General features: G+C 42.5%; 1 protein-coding gene across 4 annotated transcripts in view; it reads right to left on the minus strand.

Annotated features, from left to right (window-relative positions):
• Positions 1-7,555: 7,555 nt before the first annotated feature.
• slc35f1 (solute carrier family 35 member F1) overlaps positions 7,556-23,580 on the minus strand; it is a 59,680-nt gene continuing 43,655 nt past the window's right edge. For all 4 annotated transcript variants that reach the window (XM_057823241.1, XM_057823240.1, XM_057823239.1 and 1 more), the window contains 3 exons: positions 18,192-18,244; positions 17,945-18,099; positions 7,556-10,792 (listed from right to left, as the gene is read on the minus strand). In XM_057823241.1, coding sequence (XP_057679224.1) covers positions 10,559-10,792; positions 17,945-18,099; positions 18,192-18,244 — 442 coding nt within the window. In that variant the 3' untranslated portion in view covers positions 7,556-10,558. The remainder of the gene's footprint in view (positions 10,793-17,944; positions 18,100-18,191; positions 18,245-23,580) is intronic.

Here is a 23,580-nt window from a genome sequence, read left to right on the forward strand (position 1 = left end):
GGAAATGGACCGGCACATTCAGCAAGAAAAAGTTAAATGTAAGTCTGAACATAATGAGAATAATTCACTTATTAATGGTAGGGTCAATTCTATCCATACAACATATGGAAAGACAATCCAAATGACCTGTATAACTGAAATAATTTTGTAATGCAATAAGATTTCTCAAAAGTTGGTGGGGAGAATTTGAGCATCCTGAAAAGTTGGTAGTGTTTTGTCCCTACCAGGGGTCGCGTTAACCGAATATTTTCCGTCGTTGACCCGTTTTTTAAAACGGTGACGGAAAAAACTGAAGTCCATCCGTCATTTTGACAGGTTGCAATTCACACCCCAGACCACAGGATGGCGAGTGAGCATATTGTAGCGTCGCCGGGGCTGTCATCAATGGGTTAATTTATGCACCAACGCGGGGCTGTCATTGGTGTGCTGGTGCACCAGCGTGACGCTCCGATTGGTGGACTAGATTGCGTCAGTGTATATAGTTGTTGTTGTTTTTGCATTGGTGAGGTGGCGGGAAGTTAATAAAGGAAAAGAGGAAAAAGGCTCGTGTGTTTTTTTCGCGGCCAAACTTCCGCTTCGCAAATGCTACAATATTAATAAGCTATTGTCTCTCTTGATGCATGACGTCGCTGGCCTTACTCGGAAAAATGTCCGAACTAGCATTCAGGTGTAGCAAACACAGAAACGTTAGGAAGCTTTGGAGAGCATTGTCTAAGGCTATGTTCATTCTACAGGTCTTAATGCACGAATCCAATTTTTTCGTGTTTTTCCGACTCGAGTCAGTCATTAACTTGACGGTCTGAACGGGACAAGTCGCATTGAAGTGGACCATTTCAAATCCAATCTGGGTCACTTTCGTATGTGGTTCAAATCCGATCTGGGCCACATTTTTCCAGACTGTCGCGGCGGTCTGTACCGTCCAGTGTCCCAAATCCGATTTCAGTTGTGCGTTATTAGCGCCTAGCTTGCAGTGAACACGGCTTTTGGGGAAGGGCCGGGCTTGACAACAGTCATAAAAAAATTTAAATGGGTTGAGGATAAGCATGAGAATGATCGGTTTTCTCTCTGCTCTATGTGAGCTATATTTCAACATTTCCTACACGGCCGAGAGTTGGGAGAGGGGTCTGGCGGCAGCCCGTCTTGGAGAGTCAGGTATGTGTGTGTGACATGCACGGACAGTGCATGCATGCTATCGATCCATATAAACTGTGAATATAAGCCTAAACGGGGATTATTTATGTCTGTTATTTGTGTCCTCCTTTTGAAAAGCAAAATATGATAGCCCTGGAATGACGGATGACTTGTCATTTGTTTTGATGCTTCTGCGCACCGGCGCGTGTCGGACTGCGAATTAGAGCGCATGCGTAATACTTGAATGGTCTCAATGGACAAAGGCAGTCTGAACGGGCACGCCCAAAAAAACGGATATGACCAAAAAATCGGATTTGTGCATTAAGACCTGTAGTATGAACGTAGCCTAATTGAATGAGCAGGGACAAACAGCTTGGAGTCAGAAATACGTGCGCTATTCTCAAACCTGAACGCACCCCGAGTCTTGGATGACAAATCAACAGAGCAGAGAGTAGAAACAACATGGCTGGTAGTTTCTTCAATTTATTCAGAGTTGAGTAAGTAACGCACCAATTTTGACCAACACTGCTATTGAATATGTCATTATTATCATTTTAAAAATTTAAGTGACGGGTAAAAATAGATTATGACCGGATTTTTATGACCCTGTCAGTCAAAATGACAGACAACGAAAAAGTCTAGCGCAACCTCTGGTCCCTACCGTCCAGGGGTGAAAGTGGCTAGAATTCCTTGTCGGAACTCCCTAACATAAAGTTCGCCACAGAGCCCTTTTTTGTGTGTGTGTGTGTGTGTGTGTGTGTGTGTGTGTGTGTGTGTGTGTGTGTGTGTGCGCGTGTGTGTGTGTGTGTGTGAGGGGGGTGGCTTAAACCTCCTAAAACCACCAAAATGCAAGAACTTTTGGCACAGTTATAAACATAACACACAATAAAACACAACAGGTTTCACAGTGGTTAGCATGTTCCCCTCACAGTTCTGATACCAAGGGTTCAATCTCAGGCTCCGGCCTTCCAGTGTGGAGTTTGCATGTTCTCACCATGCCTGCGTTGGTTTTCTCCTGGTGTGTGTGAAAGCAGGGCTATAAACTGAAAACATAACGAAATTAAAATGTCAATCATTACGTTCGGGTCGGGGTTCTCGCTAAATTTTTAAAATAAATATATATTTATATACGTATACCAAAACGATGTATAGATGTTAAACAAAGGAATACTTATCAAATAAATAATTTGGATGAAAAAAGACAAGGCGCTGTATGGTCATCGCAGAGCCAGAGCATGCCATGCGCCCTCTTTTTACTCTTTCTCCTCTGCGATGCAAAACCGCATCTGTTTATTTACATTTTACAAACTTTTCCAGCGTTATTTCGTTGTGCAAATGCATTTAAAATTATCATAAAAATATGTAAACTATTTAAACAGTAAGAAAAGTTGCAGTTTTTTTCTGCCAACTGAGAATTCGTTACAAAAGACAGGCTTTAATGCACAGGCATTGTCACCAAATGTGATCACGCAAAACGCAACCAGTCCGTTTTTCCAAGCAGGAAGCAGTGATCTGTCCATGTCTGACTGGAGCATCCCTTCCCTCCCCCCCTCACAAATAATACATACAATTTTGAGGGTTTTTTCCCGGGCTCGGGCCTACAAATAAAACATAACATTTTGGGGTTTTTTCAGGCCTGCAAATCAAGTTAATTGATCGGGCTCGGGCGGGTCGGGCATTAATACCAGCGGACCCGGGTCGGGTCGGGCTGGATTATTTTAGGCCCGATCTTACCTCTTGATGACCTTAAATTGGTTGCAGTTACACGTCGGGGAACGCTCCCTCCGGAACAAAACACGACAATGATTTGACCAACATTATGACAATGCTGACCAAAAATGACGTAATGTCCAGGTTATAAAATCGCCCAGCAGCCTTCCACGCACAGAGAGTGCCAGTGGGCAACACAGGTCAAGTCTGTGAAAGCGTCCGGCTTCATTCTCGGAATCTTTTCATGCACGAAAGCAATGACGAGAGTAAATCCTGCGTTATCTTATATGGGAAATTCCCTGGTAATATGTGTGAAAAGGGCTACAGGCAATGCGACTTGTCAGACAGAGAGAGACGCTGCATGGGGAGAACTACGTAGAATAAATGAATAATAAAAATCAGTGAAAACGGATGACGCTAAGCAAGCTCTTTATTAGGCTTGTATTGTTAACACTTGTGTATGTAAATCTGACATTAGTAGATTGTTCTTATTGGAGATGTGTGTGTGGCAGCGTGGCAGGTTTTTTTGTTGTTGTTTTTTTTTAAACATTGGGTTTTGACAGTTGCCGTCATATTTTCGGGATCAAAGCACCGTATGCCGGAACGGCGTTCCGCCGGTGCGTTCCGGCCCACTTTCAACCCTGCTACCGTCCCTATGCAAATTTACGCCATTGATTTCCTTCCTCAGCGCACGTCGTCTTTGAAGCGCCCTCACGTTTTAATTACGTCACCCTTATGCCTTTGGTTGGTCTCGTTTTAAAGTGCGGAAGTTGCGGTTTACTCTCGTTATTATTTGAAGTCAATCGACCAACTAGAACGTGAGATATTGTCATTTAAGTTTTATAGTTTTATTGTCCTCTCAAAAAAACATTAAAACGCTGCATGGATCATTTGTTTATGTCTATATTTCCATCATTTCTTGTCCTTTTTCAAAACGGAAGCTCCATGAAAAAAACACAAATCAAACGAACCCTTTCGAAGTCACAGTGGAAGCACAAAATGCGTTTTTTTTATTTTTTATTTTTTTTATAAATATAACTGCCGCGCGAGGTTCTACCGAATGAAAGGGGAGGAGTGTTCTGAAGCAGCGAGGTGGCGAGCGACGGCCGTTTGGTTCGAGCAGCGACTTTGTGTGACTTTGACAATGAACGGAAAACTAAATTTAGCGCAAGAAATTGTGCTTTTTGATCAACTTGAGGAAGAGGATGGTCCAAATTCGTCATCATCGTCTTCTTCGGAAGAGTCCTTGAGTGAATTTGAACACGTGGGTGACGCCATCGACGAGCAGAGGTAAGCCAACTCACTCTTTTTTTTTTTTATGATGAAAAAGTTTCTTTTGAAAGTTTCTTTTTATATTGCAAGACAAAGTTAATTTTGATGCAATATAAGTGTGTGTTTGTGAATATAATAATAAAATGTGCATATCAGATCAAAGTCGTACGTGCACTGTGGGTATCCCAGGCAGGAATTTATAATTTGTGGTGTTCTACTTTCTATATGAAGATTAGGGATGTAGCACATATTCAGCTATGGTATTCTTTCTATTGTCATACATATAGATTTCCATTATTATTTATTGCTGTATATATTTTTATTTTATACTTTATTATTTTCATAAATACTGACTTTTTTCATGTACATTTATAGTGACAATGAAAGTAAAGTGAAATGAAAATGGAAGGGTGGAAAGAGGACCAACACCCCATGGAAGTGTGAGCTGTGTGATGTAGCCCTGTGTCTAATTCCAGGACGAAACTGCTTTTCAGAGTGGCAAGCCTGACAAAAATTTAACTTGTTTATTGTAAATATTTTTGAAAATACTTTTTTTTCCAATGTTATATATATTTTTTTCCCCCACAATCAGCATTCTCAATTTGTGTATATAAATGTGTGTTCAAGAAGCTTGATTGTGTGTACATAGTTTTCATCAGGTGATGGGCCGCAATACCTAAACTCATAAAGAGATGGCCTCTAAACACTTTTTGTGTTAGATGGTATATATTTTTTTACTGTTCTTCACTGTTTGGTCTGCTGTATATAACCTGTTTTGACTAGAGCATGTATAAAGGCAAAAAACGCCTATGGCTATACCTGTTGTTTATGTTGAATTGTCAAATATAAGACTATTTATTCTAAATTTTTTTGGTTGAATGTTCATCCTAACATGTTGAATAAATATTACAAAGTTTCAAAACGGTTCGTTACGCATGTTTGGTTGTCAATTGGACATCAATATTAAAAATTTTGACAAAACGATTTTGGAATTTTTGGTCTTTTTGGGCCCAAAATGATGATTTATAATTGGTTAGTGAAGGAAACAACAGTTTGGACATGAAGTTCAAGGTGTCACAAAAAAAGGGACCAAACCAGGTCATCGTAAACAATTCTTTCTTTGAAATATAAAGGCAACTTCAAAGGCATGCAAAATCAGACAAAATAGGCCCAGACCTTAAAGGGTTAATATACAGTCACATCGAGAACACGTGTTTCACACAACTACTTTGTTTGAAATTTTTATTTTACAAGTAATGTTTAATGTAATATACAAAATATATACACACGAGGCAGACCACAGGTTTTCTGTAATCATCATACACCGGCATTTGAAAGTCCAAAACCTCAATTTTAAATTAAGAAAATTAACTGACGGTACAGTAGCAAGTTTTTTTTCCATTTGTGGCAGTAAGTAGTTAAGTTGTTGATAACCACCACGTACGGTAGTTGTTTTGAGCAGATGGCTTTTTATTTTAAAATGTTAAAAAAATATACATAAGCATTAACATCAAGCACCCATACACAAACTGGAACACGCTTATTAAGCACAAACGATAGTTTCCAAAGAGCAAAAAAATGAAAGAGAATATAACAATAATATACCAACTATGTACATCATTCGTAATTTACATTCCTCATGGTAGAGGCTAATCTTGAGTTAATAACTCTTATTCAGGTACACATTCAGGCAGGTACAAGGATTTGTCATAGCTTAATTGGGTGCTAAAGCTTATCCCTTAGTTCAGACAAAAAAAATAATAATACAAGGTTCATACTGTAAGAGTTTTATGTACCTGCAAACTAGAATGCACACAAATGAGGTTTGCATCCTGCATTTCCATCTCTAGTCTCCAACAGTCACCAATGACATCGACCAGGGGTCGGCAACCCACAGCTCTTTGATCCCTGATGTGGCTCAGTTTTTTAAACTATAAAAATGAGTATTTGATTAAACTATATTGGGGTGCTTACAAGATTTTACATGGGTATTGATTCCCTTAAGTAAGCAGACTGCGTTCAGACTGCAGGCATATTCAATTCCAATTGGATTCCTCCTTAAATCTGTTTTTTTAGGGCTGACTGTTCACACTATTTTTAGCAAGTGTCCAAATCAGATCTGCACCTGTTCAGACTGGTCCACATTATTGATACACCTGACAGATTGCTGTGGCAGCGAAGGCGGAGTCCAGTTTAAAGTGACATCACAGATAGTCAAAAGCCATCAGAGCTGTTCAGACTGAGAAGCATCTTGTTCATATCTGATATGAAACTACCTCCCGAATGTGGTTTCAATCCATCTAAAAAAAATAAGATAGATTTTTGTGCTTTGTGACTGTTCAGACTACAAAAGAGCCATCCAATTCCACTGTACACTGTCACCAGAGGTGGGTAGAGTACCCAAAAAGTTTACTCAAGTAAGAGTAGCGTTACTTCAAAATAATATCATTCAAGTAAAAATAAACCATCCAAAAAATGTACAAGTACATAAGTATTTGGTGAAAGATGACTCAAGTAATGAGTAACATTGTGAGTAACTGCTTACGATGTTTGATGTATTTGTACACAATGGTATGGTTTTTTTCTCAGCACAAATTTATATGAACTTATTTTTATACTGTACTATAGCATACTATACCATATTAGCATTATGACGCAAATGTGGTTTCCACTATAAATCCATCCATCTTCAACCGCTTAGAATATTTTTATTCGGAACAAACGTATGAAGTAATATTCTACTTCAATATTTAACTTTATACGTATGTCCCGAAAAAAATATTCATTTATATGAATGAATACTATATTGTAGCGTCACAAGACGTACTGCCGGCGCCACGATGGTGTGTCAACGCGACTTTAACCTTGCTATAAATAGCCAGGATTAACAACAGTATGCTTCCCTGAATTAAACCCAAGAATCAAGCTTAGCAATTATTCAATCAGCAACTATTTACAACCAATGTGAGCGCTGCATTGGCACATCAAACGCACCAATAGGAAAGTCGTAGGAAAATTGATATCGGAAAATCGGGTTTGAGAGAAAATAATTTTGCATTTTCTTGTTATGCAAAATCAAAGAGCCCTAAACCACATTAAACAAAAAAAAAAAAATTAAATAATAATTTTTTTAAAAAATCATTGAATTCCGGCGAGACTAAAGAGCTAAGAGATCTAAAGAGCGTGAGTGCCCTCTAGTGGAGAAAATACAGTGCTTTAGGGACGAAGTAATTAAATAGGATCAGCCATGATCACACAGTGGCATGAAAAACTACCTGAACCTTTTGGAATTTCTCACATTTCTGCATAAGATCACCATCCAATGTGATCCGATCATTGTCAAAATCACACAGATGAAAAAACAGTGTCTGCTTTAACTAAAACCACCCAAACATTTATAGGTTTTTATATTTTAATGAGGATAGCATGCAAACAATGACAGAAGGGGGGGGGGGGTAAGGAAGTGAACCCTCTGCCCAAGGCAATGGTTTTCAACTATTCCACACAGGGCCGCAGTGGGTGCAGGATTTTGTTCCAACAAAACAAGACGACACCTTTGCACCACCTTTGTTTTACAATTGTAATCAGTTGATTGCATTCAGGTGCTACTTGTTTTAGCAAAAACCTCATTGGTTAAACTGTCTATGGTCGATCTGTATGAAAAAAAATAGGACCCACAGCGGCCCTTGAGGAACAGTTTGGAGACCCCTGGCCTAAGGAGACTTAAAGAGCAATTAAAACCAATTTTTACCAAACAATTTAAGTCAGGTGTGTGTGCCCAATCACTGATGAGTGGTATAAAAGCTGCCCTGCCCACTATAAAACACACACCTGGTAAGTATTGTCTTGATTAGAAGCATTGTCTGATGTGCATCATGACTCGGTTAAAAGAGCTGTCTAAAGACCTGCAATCAAGGATTGTTGATTTGTATAAAGCTGGAAGAAGATACAAAACCATATTTAAACGTCTGGATGTTCATCAATCGAGAGTCAGAGAAGTTGTCTACAAATGGGAAGAGTTTGGCACTGTTGCTTCACTCCCAAGGAGGGGCTGTCCACCAAAGATGACACCAAGAGTTCAGTGCAGAATACTAAGAGGTAAAAAAGAACCGTAGAGTGTATGGTAAAGACTTACAGACTGGCACAGTCTAATATCTCTATGCACACATCAACCATATGTAAAACTATGGCCAAGAATGGTCTTCATGGGAGGACTGCAGCTACAGGAAGCATCTGATTATTGCTACCAAAGGGCGGGCCACGACATATTAAATGTGATGGTTCACTTATTTTTTTCCACTTCTGTCCATTTTTGCATATTATCCTCATTAAAATATGAAAACCTATAAATGTTGGGGTGGTTTTAGTTGAAGCAGACACTGTTTTTTCATCCGTGCGATTTTGACAAAGACCAGATCACATTTGATGGTGATTTTATGCAGAAATGTGGGAAATGCCAAAAGGTTCAAATACTTTTTTGCTTGAGTCTGATTGGTATAATAGTCATGTGATTATTGTTGTGACGTCTCATTGGTGAAACTGGTAGAGCTACTGTTGGCATCGCCGGGGAAAAAAAAAGCATGTAGGATAAAGAGGAAAAATGTAACGACGAGTGTAGCGGAGTAAGAGTAGCGCTTCTTCTTCCCAAATCTACTTAAGTAAAAGTAAAAAGTATGGCATGGTACTACTCACAGAAGTAAATTTTTCTCAAAAAGTAACGGAGTAAATGTAACATGTTGCTACCCACCTCTGACTGTCACTTTACATAGTTGGTGAATTCATGACGTGTGTGAGTGCTCTATTAATAAAGGTGTATTTAAAAGTCAACCTGACTGGTTCTGCTTAATAAAGGGAAGCTTAATTCATTCATTCAGCTTCCATGCTGCTGATCCTCATGAGGGTCGTGGTGTTGCAAGAGCCAATCCCAGACTACCAGCAGTCCTTTAACAGATATCGTAAGCGCCACTGTATGTACAGTGGTATGATAAAATCTGAACCTTTTGGAATTTCTCACATTTGTGCATAAAATCACCAGTCTGGACTTTGACTTGGCCACTCCAGAACGTCTATTTTGTTCTTCTGAAACCATTCTGAAGTCGATTTACTTCTGTGCTTTGGATTGTCTTGTTGAAGCATCCATCTTCTTTTTTTAGCTTCAACTGTTTGACAGACGGCCTCAGGTTTTCCTGCAAAAAATCCTGATAAACTTTTGAATTCAATCTTCCATTAAAGATTGCAAGTTGTTCAGGCCCTGAGGCAGCAAAACAGCCCCAAATCATGATGCTCCCTCCACCATGCTTCACGGTGGGGATGAGGTGTTGATGTTAGTGAGCTGTTCCAATTTTCCTCCACACATGATGTTGTGTGTTACTCCCAAACAATTCAGCTTTGGTTTCATCAGTCCACAAAATATTTTGCCAAAACCTTTGTGGAGTGTCCTTTTTACGAACATTAAACGAGCAACAATGGTTTTTTTTAGACAGCAGTGGCTTCCTCTGTGGAGTCCTCTCATGAACACCATTCTTGGCCATAGTTTTACATATCGTTAACAGTGATATTGGACTGTGCCAGTGATTTCTGTAAGTCTTTAGCAGACACTCTAGGGTTCTTTTTTACCTCTCTGAGTATTCTGCGCTGAACTCGTTGCGTCATCTTTGGTGGACGGCCTCTCATTGGGAGAAAAGCGCCAGTGCCAAACTCTCTCCATTTGTAGACAACTTCTCTGACTGTCGATTTATGAACATCCACTTTTAGCGATGGTTTTGTATATTTTCCCAGCTGTTTACAAATCAACAATCCTTGATCGCAGGTGTTTGGACAGCTCTTTTGACCGAGCCATGATGCACGTCAGATGATGCTTCTCATCAAGACAATTCTTGCCAGGTGTGTGCTCTATAGTGGGCAAGGCAGCTTTAAACCACTCATCAGTGATTGGGTACACACCTGACTTGTTTTGTAAAAATTGCTTTCAATTGCTCTTTAAGTCTCCTTTGGCAGATGGTTCACTAACTTATTTTCCCCCCTTCTGTCATTGTTTGCATGCTATCCTCAATAAAATATGAAAACCTATAAATGTTTGGGTGGTTTTATTTAAAGCAGACACTGTTTTTACATCTGTGTGATTTTGACAAAGATCAGATTACATTTGATGGTGATTTTATGCAGAAATGTGAGAAATTCCAAAAGGTTAAGATACTTCTTCATACCACTGTATATGTACTGTAGATACAGTACAGCAATTTAGTTGTAGAATCACACTTTAAAATGTGGATTCTTTTGTCTCAATCGGACAAAAAGGTTCCTGACTCATGATATAGGCGCCCCTAACACCTTTATTTCAGATGTCAAAAAGAGTGTGCTGCTCCCAGTGTTGTCTTTTCCGTGAAAACTGGGTCAAAATGGCCCTTTGAGTGTTGAAGGTTGCCGACCCCTGACATAGATAATCTTATATTACACTTAAAGTAGGTTCCTCCCCTGATTCAGGGCGAAAACTGGTATATGCTACAGAAGGCTCTAAGATTCCATTACTGGGCAGGAGCAGGTCACTGGCACGATGGTTGGCAGTGTTCCTGAACTGCTTGTAGACTCGGGGGTCCTGAACCACGTAGGTGGAGGTAGAGGAATAAACCACCAGGCCCAAGATGATGATGAAGAATGACAACAAATAGAGGCAGGAAAACTGCAACACACAAACAAAAGACATTTGAGATAAATTATTTGTTTTACTTTGTAATAAACGACTGAAATGTTTATTCATGCTGAATATGACTTTATACAGGCAAATCTAAGGTTAACTACACTGCTGGCAAGTGTTTGCATCCCTGCAACTTCATCAGATAATGCTCAATTTCTCCCAGAAATTGATTACAATTACAAATGTTTTGGTAGTAATATCTTCAATTATTTTGCTTGCAATAAAAAACACAAAATAGAATGGAAAAAAATAAATCATTATCATTTTACACAAAATTCCAAAAAATGGGCCACACAAAAGAATTGGCGCCCTTTGAAAAATCATGTGATGCTTCTCTAATTTGTGTAAGTAACAGCTCCTGTTACTTACCTGTGGCACATAACAGGTGGTGGCAATAACTAAATCACACGTGCAGCCAGTTAAAATGGATTAAAGTTGACTCAACCTCTGTCCTGTGTCATTGTGTGGACCACATTGAGCGTGGAGAAAGGAAAGAAGACCAAAGAACTGTCTGAGGACTCATGAAGCAAAAATGTGAGGAAGCATGGGCAGTCTCAAGGCTACAAGTCCATCTCCAAAGACCTGAATGTTCTTATGTCTACCGTGGGCAGTGTCATCATCAATAAGTGTAAAGCCCACGGCACTGTGGCTAACCTCCCTAGATGTGGACGGAAAAGAAAAATTGCCGAGAGATTTCAACGAAAGATTGTGCGGATGGTGGATAAAGAACCTCGACTAACATCCAAACAAGTTCAAGCTGTCCTGCATTCCGAGGGTACAACAGTGTCAAACCGTACTATCCATCGGCGTCTGACTGAAAAGGGACTCTATGGTAAGTTACCCACTTCTTACCCAGAGAAATAAAAAAGCCAGGCTGGAGTTTGCCTAAACTTACCTGTGAAAGCCAAAAACGTTTTGGAAGAATGTTCTCTGGTCAGATGAAACAAAAGTAGAGCTTTTTAAGAAAATGCATGAACATAGATTTTAGATGGAAAAAAAACGAGGCCTTCAAAGAAAAGAACACGGTCTCCACCGTCAAACATGGCGGAGGTTAACTGATGTTTTGGGGTTGCTTTGCTGCCTCTGGCACTGGAATGCTTGACCGTGTGCATGGCATTATGAAGTCTGAAGAGTACTAACAGATTTTGCAGCATAATGTACGGCCCAGTGTGAGAAAGCTGGGTCTCCCTCAGAGATCATGGGTCTTCAGCAGGACAATGACCCAAAACACATTTCAAAAAGCACTAGAAAATGGTTTGAGAGAAAGCACTGGAGACTTCTAAAGTGGCCAGCATTGAGCCCAGACCTGAATCCCATAGAACACCTGTGGAGAGATCTGAAAATGGCACCCTTGAAATCTCAGAGACCTGGAGCAGTTGGCCAAAGAAAAATGGTCTAAAATTCCAGCAGTTCATTTTAAGAATCTCAATGATGGATACCGGAAGCGGTTGTTAGCAGTTATTTTGTCTAAAGGTTGTGCTACCAAGTATTAAGCGTAGGGTGCCAATACTTTTGTCCGACCTATTTTTGAAGTATTGTGTAGAATGATAATGATTTTTTTTTTTTTTTAATTCCCTTCTGTGTTTTTTCATTGCAAGCAAAATAAATGAAGATATTACTACCAAAAGCATTTGTAATTGTAGTAATTTTCGGAGAGAAATTGAGCATTATCTGACAGAATTTCCGGGGTGCCAATACTTTTGGCCAGCAGTGTAATTTCCTTATTAAAAGAGGAGCAAAATACTTCACCCCAATTTTTTTTTTTTTTGACGGGAAACAATGTTTTCACGAGTGTGACGAGGAGAGCCATCGTCCAATCAGCAGCTTTATATTCTTTTTTTATCTCATGAAACAGATCTGACTTGTGTCTTGCCCAGATTGATATTTGGAATATACAGTAATCATGGCGGATATATGAAACAGTCAATCTGGCGTGCCAGATTAGTGTAAACTGGTTGAAGTTGGTCATGTACAGTATGTGGTTTGTGATTTGATTGTAATCACTTGTGAAAATCAAACTGCTCGGTGACGGTATGATGTTATACCATGCCTTATGATACAAGTATCTACCCACTTTGTGCTCCCTACATGCCCAGTGCCCACTCATCTCACAAGCACCAAACAGACAAGGCATTTTAGTGCTGCATTTTGGGATTAGGATTTTATCGTATTCAGACCCATTTCATGAAGATCAACCAAAACGGCATACAATGTGTACATTTCCTGGTTCTCTGACAGTCGCCCCCCGAGCTAGGAAATAGCCGTACGAATAAAGTATCTACTGCATCCATTTGTTGTAGTTTACATAAATCCACCAGATTATTTTGTAGTTTTATAATACTTTTGTCCCATGACCTGGTCCTATCCTTATCTGTCACTATTTGTTTTTTTTACCCCTACCTCACTTACATTTTAGGCTATCACAGTTTAAGAGGCACGCTGTCAGCTTGGTTGGCGTAAGGTTTTGGTCTACCTCCGTGAAGTTGACCCCTCCAACAGACACAAGTTATTTATATAAGAATGATGTCAATTCTTTGTGCTACGTTTGTGCTGTTAAAAGTTCCGTTTGAGCTGCTATATTTTTAAGATATTTACAATTCTTTTAGCGGGCAATCTGAGGTCAACCGTTTTTTATTAAAAATGGTGTCAATCCTTTATGCTTCGTTTGTGTGATTAAAAGTATGGTGTTAAGAGTGTGGAGACTTGACAATATACACTCACCGGCCACTTTATTAGGTACACCATGCTCGTAATGGGTTGGACCTCCTTTTGCCTTCAGAACTGCCTCAATTCTTCGTGGCATAGATTCAACAAGGTGCTGGAAGCATTCCTCAGAGAGTTTGGTCCATATTGACAGTTTGGCATCACACAGTTGGTGCAGATTTGTCGGCTGCACATCCATGATGCGAATCTCCCGTTCCACCACATCCCAAAGATGCTCTATTGGATTGAGTTCTGGTGACTATGGAGGCCATTGGAGTACAGTGAACTCATTGTCATGTTCAAGAAACCAATCTGAGTTGATTCCAGCTTTATGACATGGCGCATTATCCTGCTGAAAGTAGCCATCAGAAGTTGGGTACATTGTGGTCATAAAGGAATGGACATGGTCAGCAACAATACTCAGGTAGGCTGTGGCGTTCCAACGATGCTCAATTGGTACCAAGGGGCCCAAAGAGTGCCAAGAAAATATTGCCCACACCATTACACCACCACCACCAGCCTGAACCGTTGATACAAGGCAGGATGGATCCATGCTTTCATGTTGTTGACGCCAAATTCTGACCCTACCACCCGAATGTCGCAACAGAAATCAAGACTCATCAGACCAGGCAACGTTTTTCCAATCTAATATTGTCCAATTTCAATGAGCTTGTGCAAATTGTAGCCTCAGTTTCCTGGTCTAAGCTGAAAGGAGTGGCACCCGGCGTGGTCTTCTGCTGCTGTAGGCCATCTGCCTCAAAGTTCGACGCACTGTGCGTTCAGAGATGCTCTTCTGCCTACCTTGGTTGTAACGGGTGGTTGAGTCACTGTTGCCTTTCTATCAGCTCGAACCAGTCTGGCCATTCTCCTCTGACCTCTGACATGAACAAGGCATTTCTGCCCACAGAACTGCCGCTCACTGGATATTTTTTCTTTTTCGGACCATTTTCTGTAAACCCTAGAGATGGTTGTGTGTGAAAATCCCAGTAGCTCAGCAGTTTCTGAAATACTCAGACCAGCCCTTCTGGCACCAACAACCATGCCACGTTCAAAGTCACTCAAATCACTTTTCTTCCCCATACTGATGCTCGGTTTGAACTGCAGGAGATTGTCTTAAACCATATCTACATGCCTAAATGCACTGAGTTGCCGCCATGTGATTGGCTGATTAGAAATTGTAAATGAGCAGTCGGACAGGTGTACCTAATAAAGTGGGCGGTGAGTGTATATCACAATGATAATTTTTTCCAATATCGTTCAGGCCGATCCCAAACAGAGCTGTTAGAGTTATCTGGTGAAAATCGTCTTGTTTTAATATATTGCAAACCCCCAAAACTCACAATAATAGTTTTTTTTTTTATCGTTCAGGCCTAAGTGGTACTTCTACTTACAAAATTAATTGGTTCTGGAAGTAGAGTAGTAGTAGAGACGCGTTTTTTATGTAAATGCCCAAATACTTATCAAGCCCCCCAAAATTCTGACATCTGAGAGTTGTGCATAATGTAAAAGACAAAAAATGGAGTAAAGAGTTAAAGGTAATACACTGAATGAATGAAATATTTATTGTCATCATCATCGGCGTCATTGACAATCATTGACAATTACAAATGTGATATGATTTGCCCGAAGGAAGGAACCGAAGAAGAAGACAAAGGCAGACGGGAGGAAGCATATGCTTATCAGTTTCCCGTCCCCCCATACACCTAAAGACGCACAATCAGACTAGTGTTGTATCGGTCGCGAACGATTCGTTCTTTTTGAACGAATTGTTTTGGTGAACGAGACCGAACTAATCATCATCTGCACTGATTCGTTCTATGAAGGTGGTGCTTGTTCGCTGCGTGGGAGGGCGTTGAGCAAGCGGCAGCGTCTTCTGACATCGCACACGACCAATCAGACGCCAGCCTCATCGCGGGCAGGGGAGGGAGCGGAAACAGAATCAGGGCGTTTGTCACTCACGTCCACGTGTGGCCAATAAGCAGCCAGCGTGCAGGCAGGGGGGCAAGACTGAGTTTTGTCACTTCCCGTTCAGTGACTCGGTCCTCCGGTTCCTGACCTAGCTTGCTGCTAACTTGATTTTCCAGTAATGACTATGCGGTGAACGAATCAGAAAATGAAAGGAAATGACTATGTCACATATTTGTTAACGTGGAGCCTATCAAATGCTGCTCAAACAGACAAAAACACCACACAAATCTAGCAAGCATTGTTTAGAGTAGTACTTTTCTCAACAAACTCGTGACTGCCTATGACGACATACTATCAAATTTACAGTAATTTAAAACACGGGTAGCTACGAGGCAAGCAAAAGCTGAGCTGTGGTCGCGTGACGGCAGTGAAGCGGGCAGAGAACTGTCACTATATGGAGGCTTCATGGCAGCGATATTTACCTCATATGTGCACAGAAAAAAATATTTAGTATGATCACCATAATACTGATTTGCAATGAAACTGTATATACATGTCAATTTTTTCCCGAGTGTTTTATTTTTTTTTTCGTGTCAGCGTGTCGGGTGTTGGTTGGTTTGACAAATTATGTCAATCCGTCCATCATGTGCTACTCAAGCGCCCAAAACAACGCACGCAGACACGGGAGATGTCGCAATATGTCTACATTTTTCTTAACAGACTAATGAGAGTAGAAAGGCGACATCGTAAAGAGCTAACAATTATTTCTCGTCAGCATTTGACGATCTGAGATGCGGGGACGACAGGGGAGCTGACTGGATTATTTTATTTATTAATACCAGTGCAAAAAAACAATATGATCACCATAATACTGATTTGCAATGAAACTGTATATACATGTAATTTTTTTCCGAGTGTTTTTTTTTTTTTTTTTTTGTGTCAGGTGTTGGTTGGTTTGACAAATTATGTCAATCCGTCCATCATGTGCTACTCAAGCGCCCAAAAACAAAGCACGCGGACACGGGAGATGTCGCAATATGTCTACATTTTTCTTAACAGACTAATGAGAGTAGAAAGGCGACATCGTAAAGAGCAAACAATTATTTCTCGTCAGCATTTGACGATCTGAGATGCGGGGACGACAGGGGAGCTGACCGGATTATTTTATTTATTAATACCAGTGCAAAAATTCAACACGATCATCTTAATACTAAAAAACAAAAATACAACAGAGCGAGATGTAAATATGATGTGTTGGTCGTTCCATATTCAGAAATTAAACTTTCGATGTATTTTTATTTTCGTGACAGCAAACATGCTGTATATGTATGTGTGATCAAGAACCTGCTAAAGAAAGTCCGTGCGCCCCCGCCCCCTACTCCCCTCACAAAAGGAAAATGTTTAACCGTGTCCTAAATCGAAATGCAAGCACGAGCCATGACTTTGAGCCCATAGAACTAGGACAGACGACGCGGAAGTTCTCCCTCGCTTTTGCAGCAGCAGGAGGGAGACGAGGCTGTCTGTGAAAGCAGAATGATACCGCCTGTCACTCATTTCTGAAACTACGACGAGTGGTCAATGTGGAAGAGAGGGAGGGACCAAGCAATGTCACTTCCCGTTCAGTTATACTGCGAAGCGGTCTTTGGTGATTCGTTCGGCAACGTCACTTCCCGTTCACTAACCGAACGATTCATTTGGGCGGGTAGGGATATGAGGGGGGGCGAACGATTCGTTGAACGATTTGTTTGAACGAATCTTTTTACTGAACGAACCGGAATGGATTCGTTTACTCAAGTGAACGACAAATCTCGTCACTAAATCAGACATGGTACAGTTACATACATCATATGACAATTGGGGATAAGGAGCTCAATTGTAATACATTCCAGGAGATTGTCAATCATAATTGCAACACCCCCTCCCCCCTTAGATGCCCGATTCATTTGTGCCATGTTATATCCATGTAAATTAAAGTCAGAGCCTTTGTTATCTTTGGTAGATAATCCTTAATGTGTTAAAAATTCTTGTAGAGACTCCTGCTGTTGATAAGTTTCAGCTTACCGTCCACATCCAAGCTACTCATTTGGGTCATCATGGCACTCTTCAATCTGTTCATCCAGATTTAATCAAGTGTGGTTACAGATGTCATCATTAATTTTCAAGTGGGGTCAGCTCGTTCATTCATGTAAAGCTGTCAGAACACAAGGGGCGATTGAAGAGGACGCTGGGATACACACATACACATACAGTAGAGGTAGTGTACCTCTTAGCCAATTGGAATGCTAGGCAATAGCCAATGGCAGAGCACCTATAAGTACTGTATGTTACGTTCAGAAAACTCTGGGTGCTGCGAATAGCAGCCCAGACTGTATTTTTGTCTTTCGTATCCTGAAATTTCTTTCGTGACAAGAGGCAATATTTTGCCGTTGAAGCGTGTCGTAACCTGAAAATTCTCAATGTAGAGACGTTTGTAAGCAGAGGTACCACTGCAGTAGAAGAGGAAGACGTAAGTGTAGCCACCGTTACCTTGTAATGAAAGAGGAATAGGCCACAGAAAAGAGTGTACAGGTCAGCTGTGAGCAGAGAGAGGCTGATAAAGGTGGCACTTGTTCTCATCATGACCAGCGGCATGAAGCTGTAGAGGGTGAACATGAAGGCACTGAAGCTCACATAGAGAAGACCTGCCATAACAATAGGGGAGATGATTTCTTACACAATAAAATGTACTCACATTTCAAAACTCCAATAGAGGCCAACAGAAAAAAATACTTACCAATCTGCCAGTCCCAGGGAAGCTTCAGCAGCTCCTTGTGTTCCATTATGGCCCTGCAACACAGCATACTCACTCTAGATGCCATATACTGAATACAAAAACAACTACTTCCTGTTCTCAAAAGACCAAGGTTCTTGGCAGATGGAACCTGCGCAGAACACAAATTAATGTTTCTGGCAGGGATAGGAGATGGTCTGAACTATACAGTATTTAGGGTTTTAAAGGAAGCATATGAGCATCGTCTGTTTTTGCAAAAGGTTATTGCTCTTCAGAAGGACGAGCGTAACAGGATTATTGCCAATATTACAAAAGAGTTCATCGTACCTAGTTGCGCCACAGAATTCGAGGGACACAGTATCTATCCATATCACGTAATTTGCAACAAATATATGACAGCCTTGCTCCCTTCATCTTAGAGAAAGGAAAGATAGATGTACAGTGGGGCAAATAAGTATTTAGTCAACCACCAATTGTGCAAGTTCTCCTACTTGGAAAGATTAGAGAGGTGGACGAATTGTCAACATGGGTAAACCTCAAACATGACAGACAGAATGTGGAAAAAAAAAAACAGAAAATCACATTGTTTGATTTTTAAAGAATTTATTTCCAAATTAGAGTGGAAAATAAGTATTTGGTCACCTACAAACAAGCAAGATTTCTGGCTGTCAAAGAGGTCTAACGAGGCTCCACTCATTACCTGTATTAATTGCACCTGTTTTAACTCATTATCGGTATAAAAGACACCTGTCCACAATCTCAGTCAGTCACACCCCAAACTCCACTATGGCCAAGACCAAAGAGCTGTCGAAGGACACCAGCGACAAAATTGTAGACCTGCACCAGGCTGGGAAGACTGAATCTTCAATGGGTAAAACGCTTGGTGTACAGAAATCAACTGTGGGAACAATTGTTAGAAAATGGAAGACATACAAGACCACTGATAATTTCCCTCGATCTGGGGCTCCGTGGAAGATCTCACCCCGCGGCGTCAAAATGATAACAAGAACGGTGAGCAAAAATCCCATAACCACACGGGGGGACCTAATGAATGACCTACAGAGAGCTGGGACCACAGTAACAAAGGCTACTATCAGTAACACAATGCACCGCCAGGGACTCAAATCCTGCACTGCCAGACATGTCCCCCTACTGAAGCCAGTACACATCCAGGCCCGTCTGCGGTTCGCTATAGAGCATTTGGATGATCCAGAAGAGGATTGGGAGAATGTGTTATGGTCAGGTGAAACCAAAATAGAACGTTTTGGTAGAAACACAGGTTCTCGTGTTTGGAGGAGAAAGAATACTGAATTGGATCCGAAGAACTCCATACCCACTATGAAGCATGGGGGTGCAAGCATCATGCTTTGGGGCTGTTTTTCTGCAAAGGGACCAGGACGACTGATCTGTGTAAAGGAAAGAATGAATGGGGCCATGTAACGAGAGATTTGAGTGAAAATCTCCTTCCATTAGCAAGGGCATTGAAGATGAGACGTGGCTGGGTCTTTCAGCATGACAATGATCCCAAACACACAGCCAGGGCAACAAAGGAGTGGCTTTGTAAGAAGCATTTCAAGGTCCTGGAGTGGCCTAGCCAGTCTCCAGATCTCAACCCCATAGAAAATCTGTGGAGGGAGTTGAAAGTCCGTGTTGCCCAACGACAGTGTGGTGGTCCTAGCCCACACTCCCCTCTACTGGCTTTTATTGTTGTTACACTTCCTGTTTTATGTGGCATGAGCTCAACCTTGGCAGACCTGGGAGTGCACCTGCAGCTCATCACAATCAACTCTGCTTTTAAGGAGCGGCCTGGGCAGCAAGCAGGTGCCAGATGATTCTGCCAGTCACCATTGGTACATCGGCCAACTAAGCTTGTAGTTTGTGACTCTGGTCTTTGAACTTTTTACTAATTCTGTTTTTTGTCATCAGGACACCCACCCATCAAAGCCCTCGCAGCCACAGCCATTGACCATTCAACCCACCAGCTGCTCAACACTCTGTCCTTGTACAATAAATACCACTTCACACTTCATCTGTTTCCGGCTCGCATTTTGGTCCAAATCAACTTTGCCTACCTTGCCTTAACATAATCATCTGGCCACTAAAAATGGACCAAGCGACCGCTGACACCTTCCAGGAGGCCCTCGGACACCAGGGAATCATGCTGGGCAAGCATGAGCAAGTGCTATGTAGCCTTGGGGAAATACTCAGGACAATTGCCATGGACTTGCAGCAGGTCAAGACACAGCTCTCCCCGCCATCCAGGGCCGGTTCTACTGAATCCGTGAGTAGTCCGACAGGTGGCCTACCGAGCCCCCCTCAGCCGAACGTATTCATTCCAACCCCTGAATGTTATTCGGGGGAGTTGGGCTCTTGCAGTCGTTTTTTGCTCAATTGCAATCTAGTGTTTAATATGCAGCCTTCTAGTTATGCTTCTGATGCTGCCAGGGTTGCTTTTTGCATTAATCTGTTAAGGGGAAAGGCTGGTCAGTGGGCGACGGCACTTTGGGAGAGAAACTCGCCTATGTTAAATACTTTTGAGGCCTTTTCCAGGGAACTCCGCAGGGTATTTGATCACCCTGTTCGTGGGAGAGAGGCCAGAAACCGCCTCTTCTCCCTCCAGCAGGGTTCTAAATCAGTGGCAGACTTTTCAGTCGCGTTTCGTATTTTGGCCGCAGAAAGTGGCTGGGACGAGCTTGCCTTGGTCTCAATTTTCTCACGCAATTTGGCAGACGATATCAAGGACATACTAGCAACACAGGATGTACCTTCCACCCTAGAAGAGCTAATTACCCTAGCTATAAGAATAGATAATCGCCTCAGGGAACGTAGGAGGGAGAAAGCAAACAAATCATGTCCATTCCCGCCACTCGCGTCACCATCGGCTGGTGCAGTCAACCCACCCCGTGAGGCCGCTCCGACACTGACACTCCCTTCTCCTTTGAAGGAGCCCACGCACCTTGGGCGAACCCAGTTAGCTCCGGACGAGCGCCGCCAAGATAACCCTTGCTCTTACTGCAGACAAACTGGACACTATGCGATCTCCTGCTCAGCACAGTCACAAGACAGGGCTCACCAGGGAAAGAGCCCGCTAGTAAGCCTAAAGTCCTCAGATCCTCGCCTTCTGTCATGACTCGTACTCGCTGCTAGCATCTCCCATGATTTGGACGCTAAGCCACTTCAGGTTCTCATTGATTCAGGTGCTGACGACAGTTTCATGGACGAAAGCTTTGCAAACAAAGCCAAAATCCCTCTCGAACCCCTCAGTGCCCCGAAAGTAGTGGAAGCCGTGGACGGTAGAAAGCTGTTTTCGGTAACCCATCGCACCATCCCTCTCATGCTCAAGGTCTCGGGAAATCATCATGAACTAATTCAATTGTTTATTATCTCCTCACCAGTAGCACATGTCATCCTTGGTCTCCCCTGGCTAAAACACCACAACCCAAACATCAACTGGACGGAGGGAAAGATCGTGGGATGGAGCAATCGCTGCCACTTGGAATGTCTTGGCTTGGCGCACCCACTTGGTAGACCGGTAAGAAAGCCAACCTGTCTGCCAGTGCCTCCTGACCTCACCAATGTGCCCCCTGAATACCATGACCTGGCTACAGTGTTCAGCAAGGACCTCGCCCACACTCTGCCTCCCCATCGCCCCTATGACTGTGCAATTGATCTCCTGCCAGGGGCTCCCCTTCCATCGAGCAGACTCTACAACATATCCGGTCCTGAAAGAGCAGCCATGGAAGAATACATCAGAGACTCTTTGGCTTCTGGTATCATACGCCCCTCTTCCTCTCCAGTCGGTGCCGGTTTTTTCTTTGTGGAGAAAAAGGATTCCACTCTCCGCCCCTGCATTGATTACCACAGCCTAAACCAAATAACAATAAAGGATAAGTACCCTTTGCCTCTAATTGACCCTTCTTTTGAGCCCTTCAGTCATGCCAGGTTCTTTACCAAGCTGGATCTCCGAACTGCATATCACCTCGTCCGAATCCGTGAGGGGGACGAATGGAAGACTGCGTTCAACACTCCCCTAGGTCATTTTGAATACCTAGTAATGCCCTTTGGTCTAACAAATGCCCCCGCTGTATTTCAAAGACTCATGTTCGACCTGTTCAGAGACATTCTGAATCGCTTTGTGTTTATTTACCTTGACGATATACTTGTGTTTTCCCGTTCCCTAGAGGACCATCGCCATCACGTCAGGATGGTCCTGCAGCGACTTTTGGAGAACCGGCTTTACGTCAAACCAGTGAAGTGCGAGTTCCACGTGTCATCAGTGAGCTTTTTGGGCTACATCATCGCCCAGGGCCAACTCCAACCAGACCCGATAAAGATAAAGGCAGTCGTTGACTGGCCTACTCCCATTACCCGTAAAGAGCTACAGAGATTCTTGGGTTTTGCCAATTTCTATCGTCGCTTCATTAGGGACTACAGCAAGGTGGCACTCCCTCTGACCCAACTCACTTCCACCAAACACCCCTTTGCCTGGTCTGAAGCCGCAGGTAACGCCTTTTCACATTTGAAGTCCCTCTTCACCTCTGCCCCTATCCTCAAACACCCAGACACCTCACGCCAATTTGTGGTGGAAGTGGATGCATCCGACGCTGGGGTAGGGGCTATTTTGTCCCAGCGGGATCCCACTACCTAGAAATTGCATCCATGTGCCTTTTTTTCCCGGCGGCTGAGCCCTGCCGAGAGAAATTATGATGTGGGCAACCGCGAATTGCTGGCGGTTGTTTTGGCCCTACAAGAATGGCGTCACTGGCTGGAAGGTGCTAAGATCCCTTTCTTAATCTGGACAGATCACAAGAACCTCTCGTACATCCAATCCGCACAGCGTCTTAACCCCCGACAAGCCCGATGGTCACTGTTTCTTGCCCGGTTCAATTTTACACTTTCATACCGCCCAGGTTCACGCAATGGTAAAGCTGATGCACTATCACGGTTACATTCTCCAAATCTGGACACAGAAGACCCTGGGCCCATTCTCCCCTCGGCCTGCGTGGTCGGTGCAGCTAGATGGGAGATCACATCACTGGTCAGGGAAGCTCAAAAGGCGGATCCAGATCCAGGAAACGGTCCCCCAAACCGCCTATATGTCCCATCTGGCGTGCGGTCTCAAGTCCTGGAATGGGGCCATTCGTCCAAGCTAACCTGCCACCCTGGTATCCATAGGACCCTCTGCTTCCTCCAACAATCGTTCTGGTGGCCTGGTATGGCCAAAGATACCCGCAACTTTGTCAATGCCTGCACTGTCTGTGCTCGAGGGAAGGCCTCCCATCAGCCACCCACTGGTCTGTTACGCCCTCTCCCTGTTCCCAGTCGACCTTGGTCCCACATCGCAGTTGATTTTGTAACCGGTCTTCCTCCCTCTGAAGGTAACACAGTTATA

Source organism: Corythoichthys intestinalis, chromosome 19, assembly GCF_030265065.1.
Source record: "Corythoichthys intestinalis isolate RoL2023-P3 chromosome 19, ASM3026506v1, whole genome shotgun sequence".
Taxonomy (NCBI): domain Eukaryota; kingdom Metazoa; phylum Chordata; class Actinopteri; order Syngnathiformes; family Syngnathidae; genus Corythoichthys; species Corythoichthys intestinalis.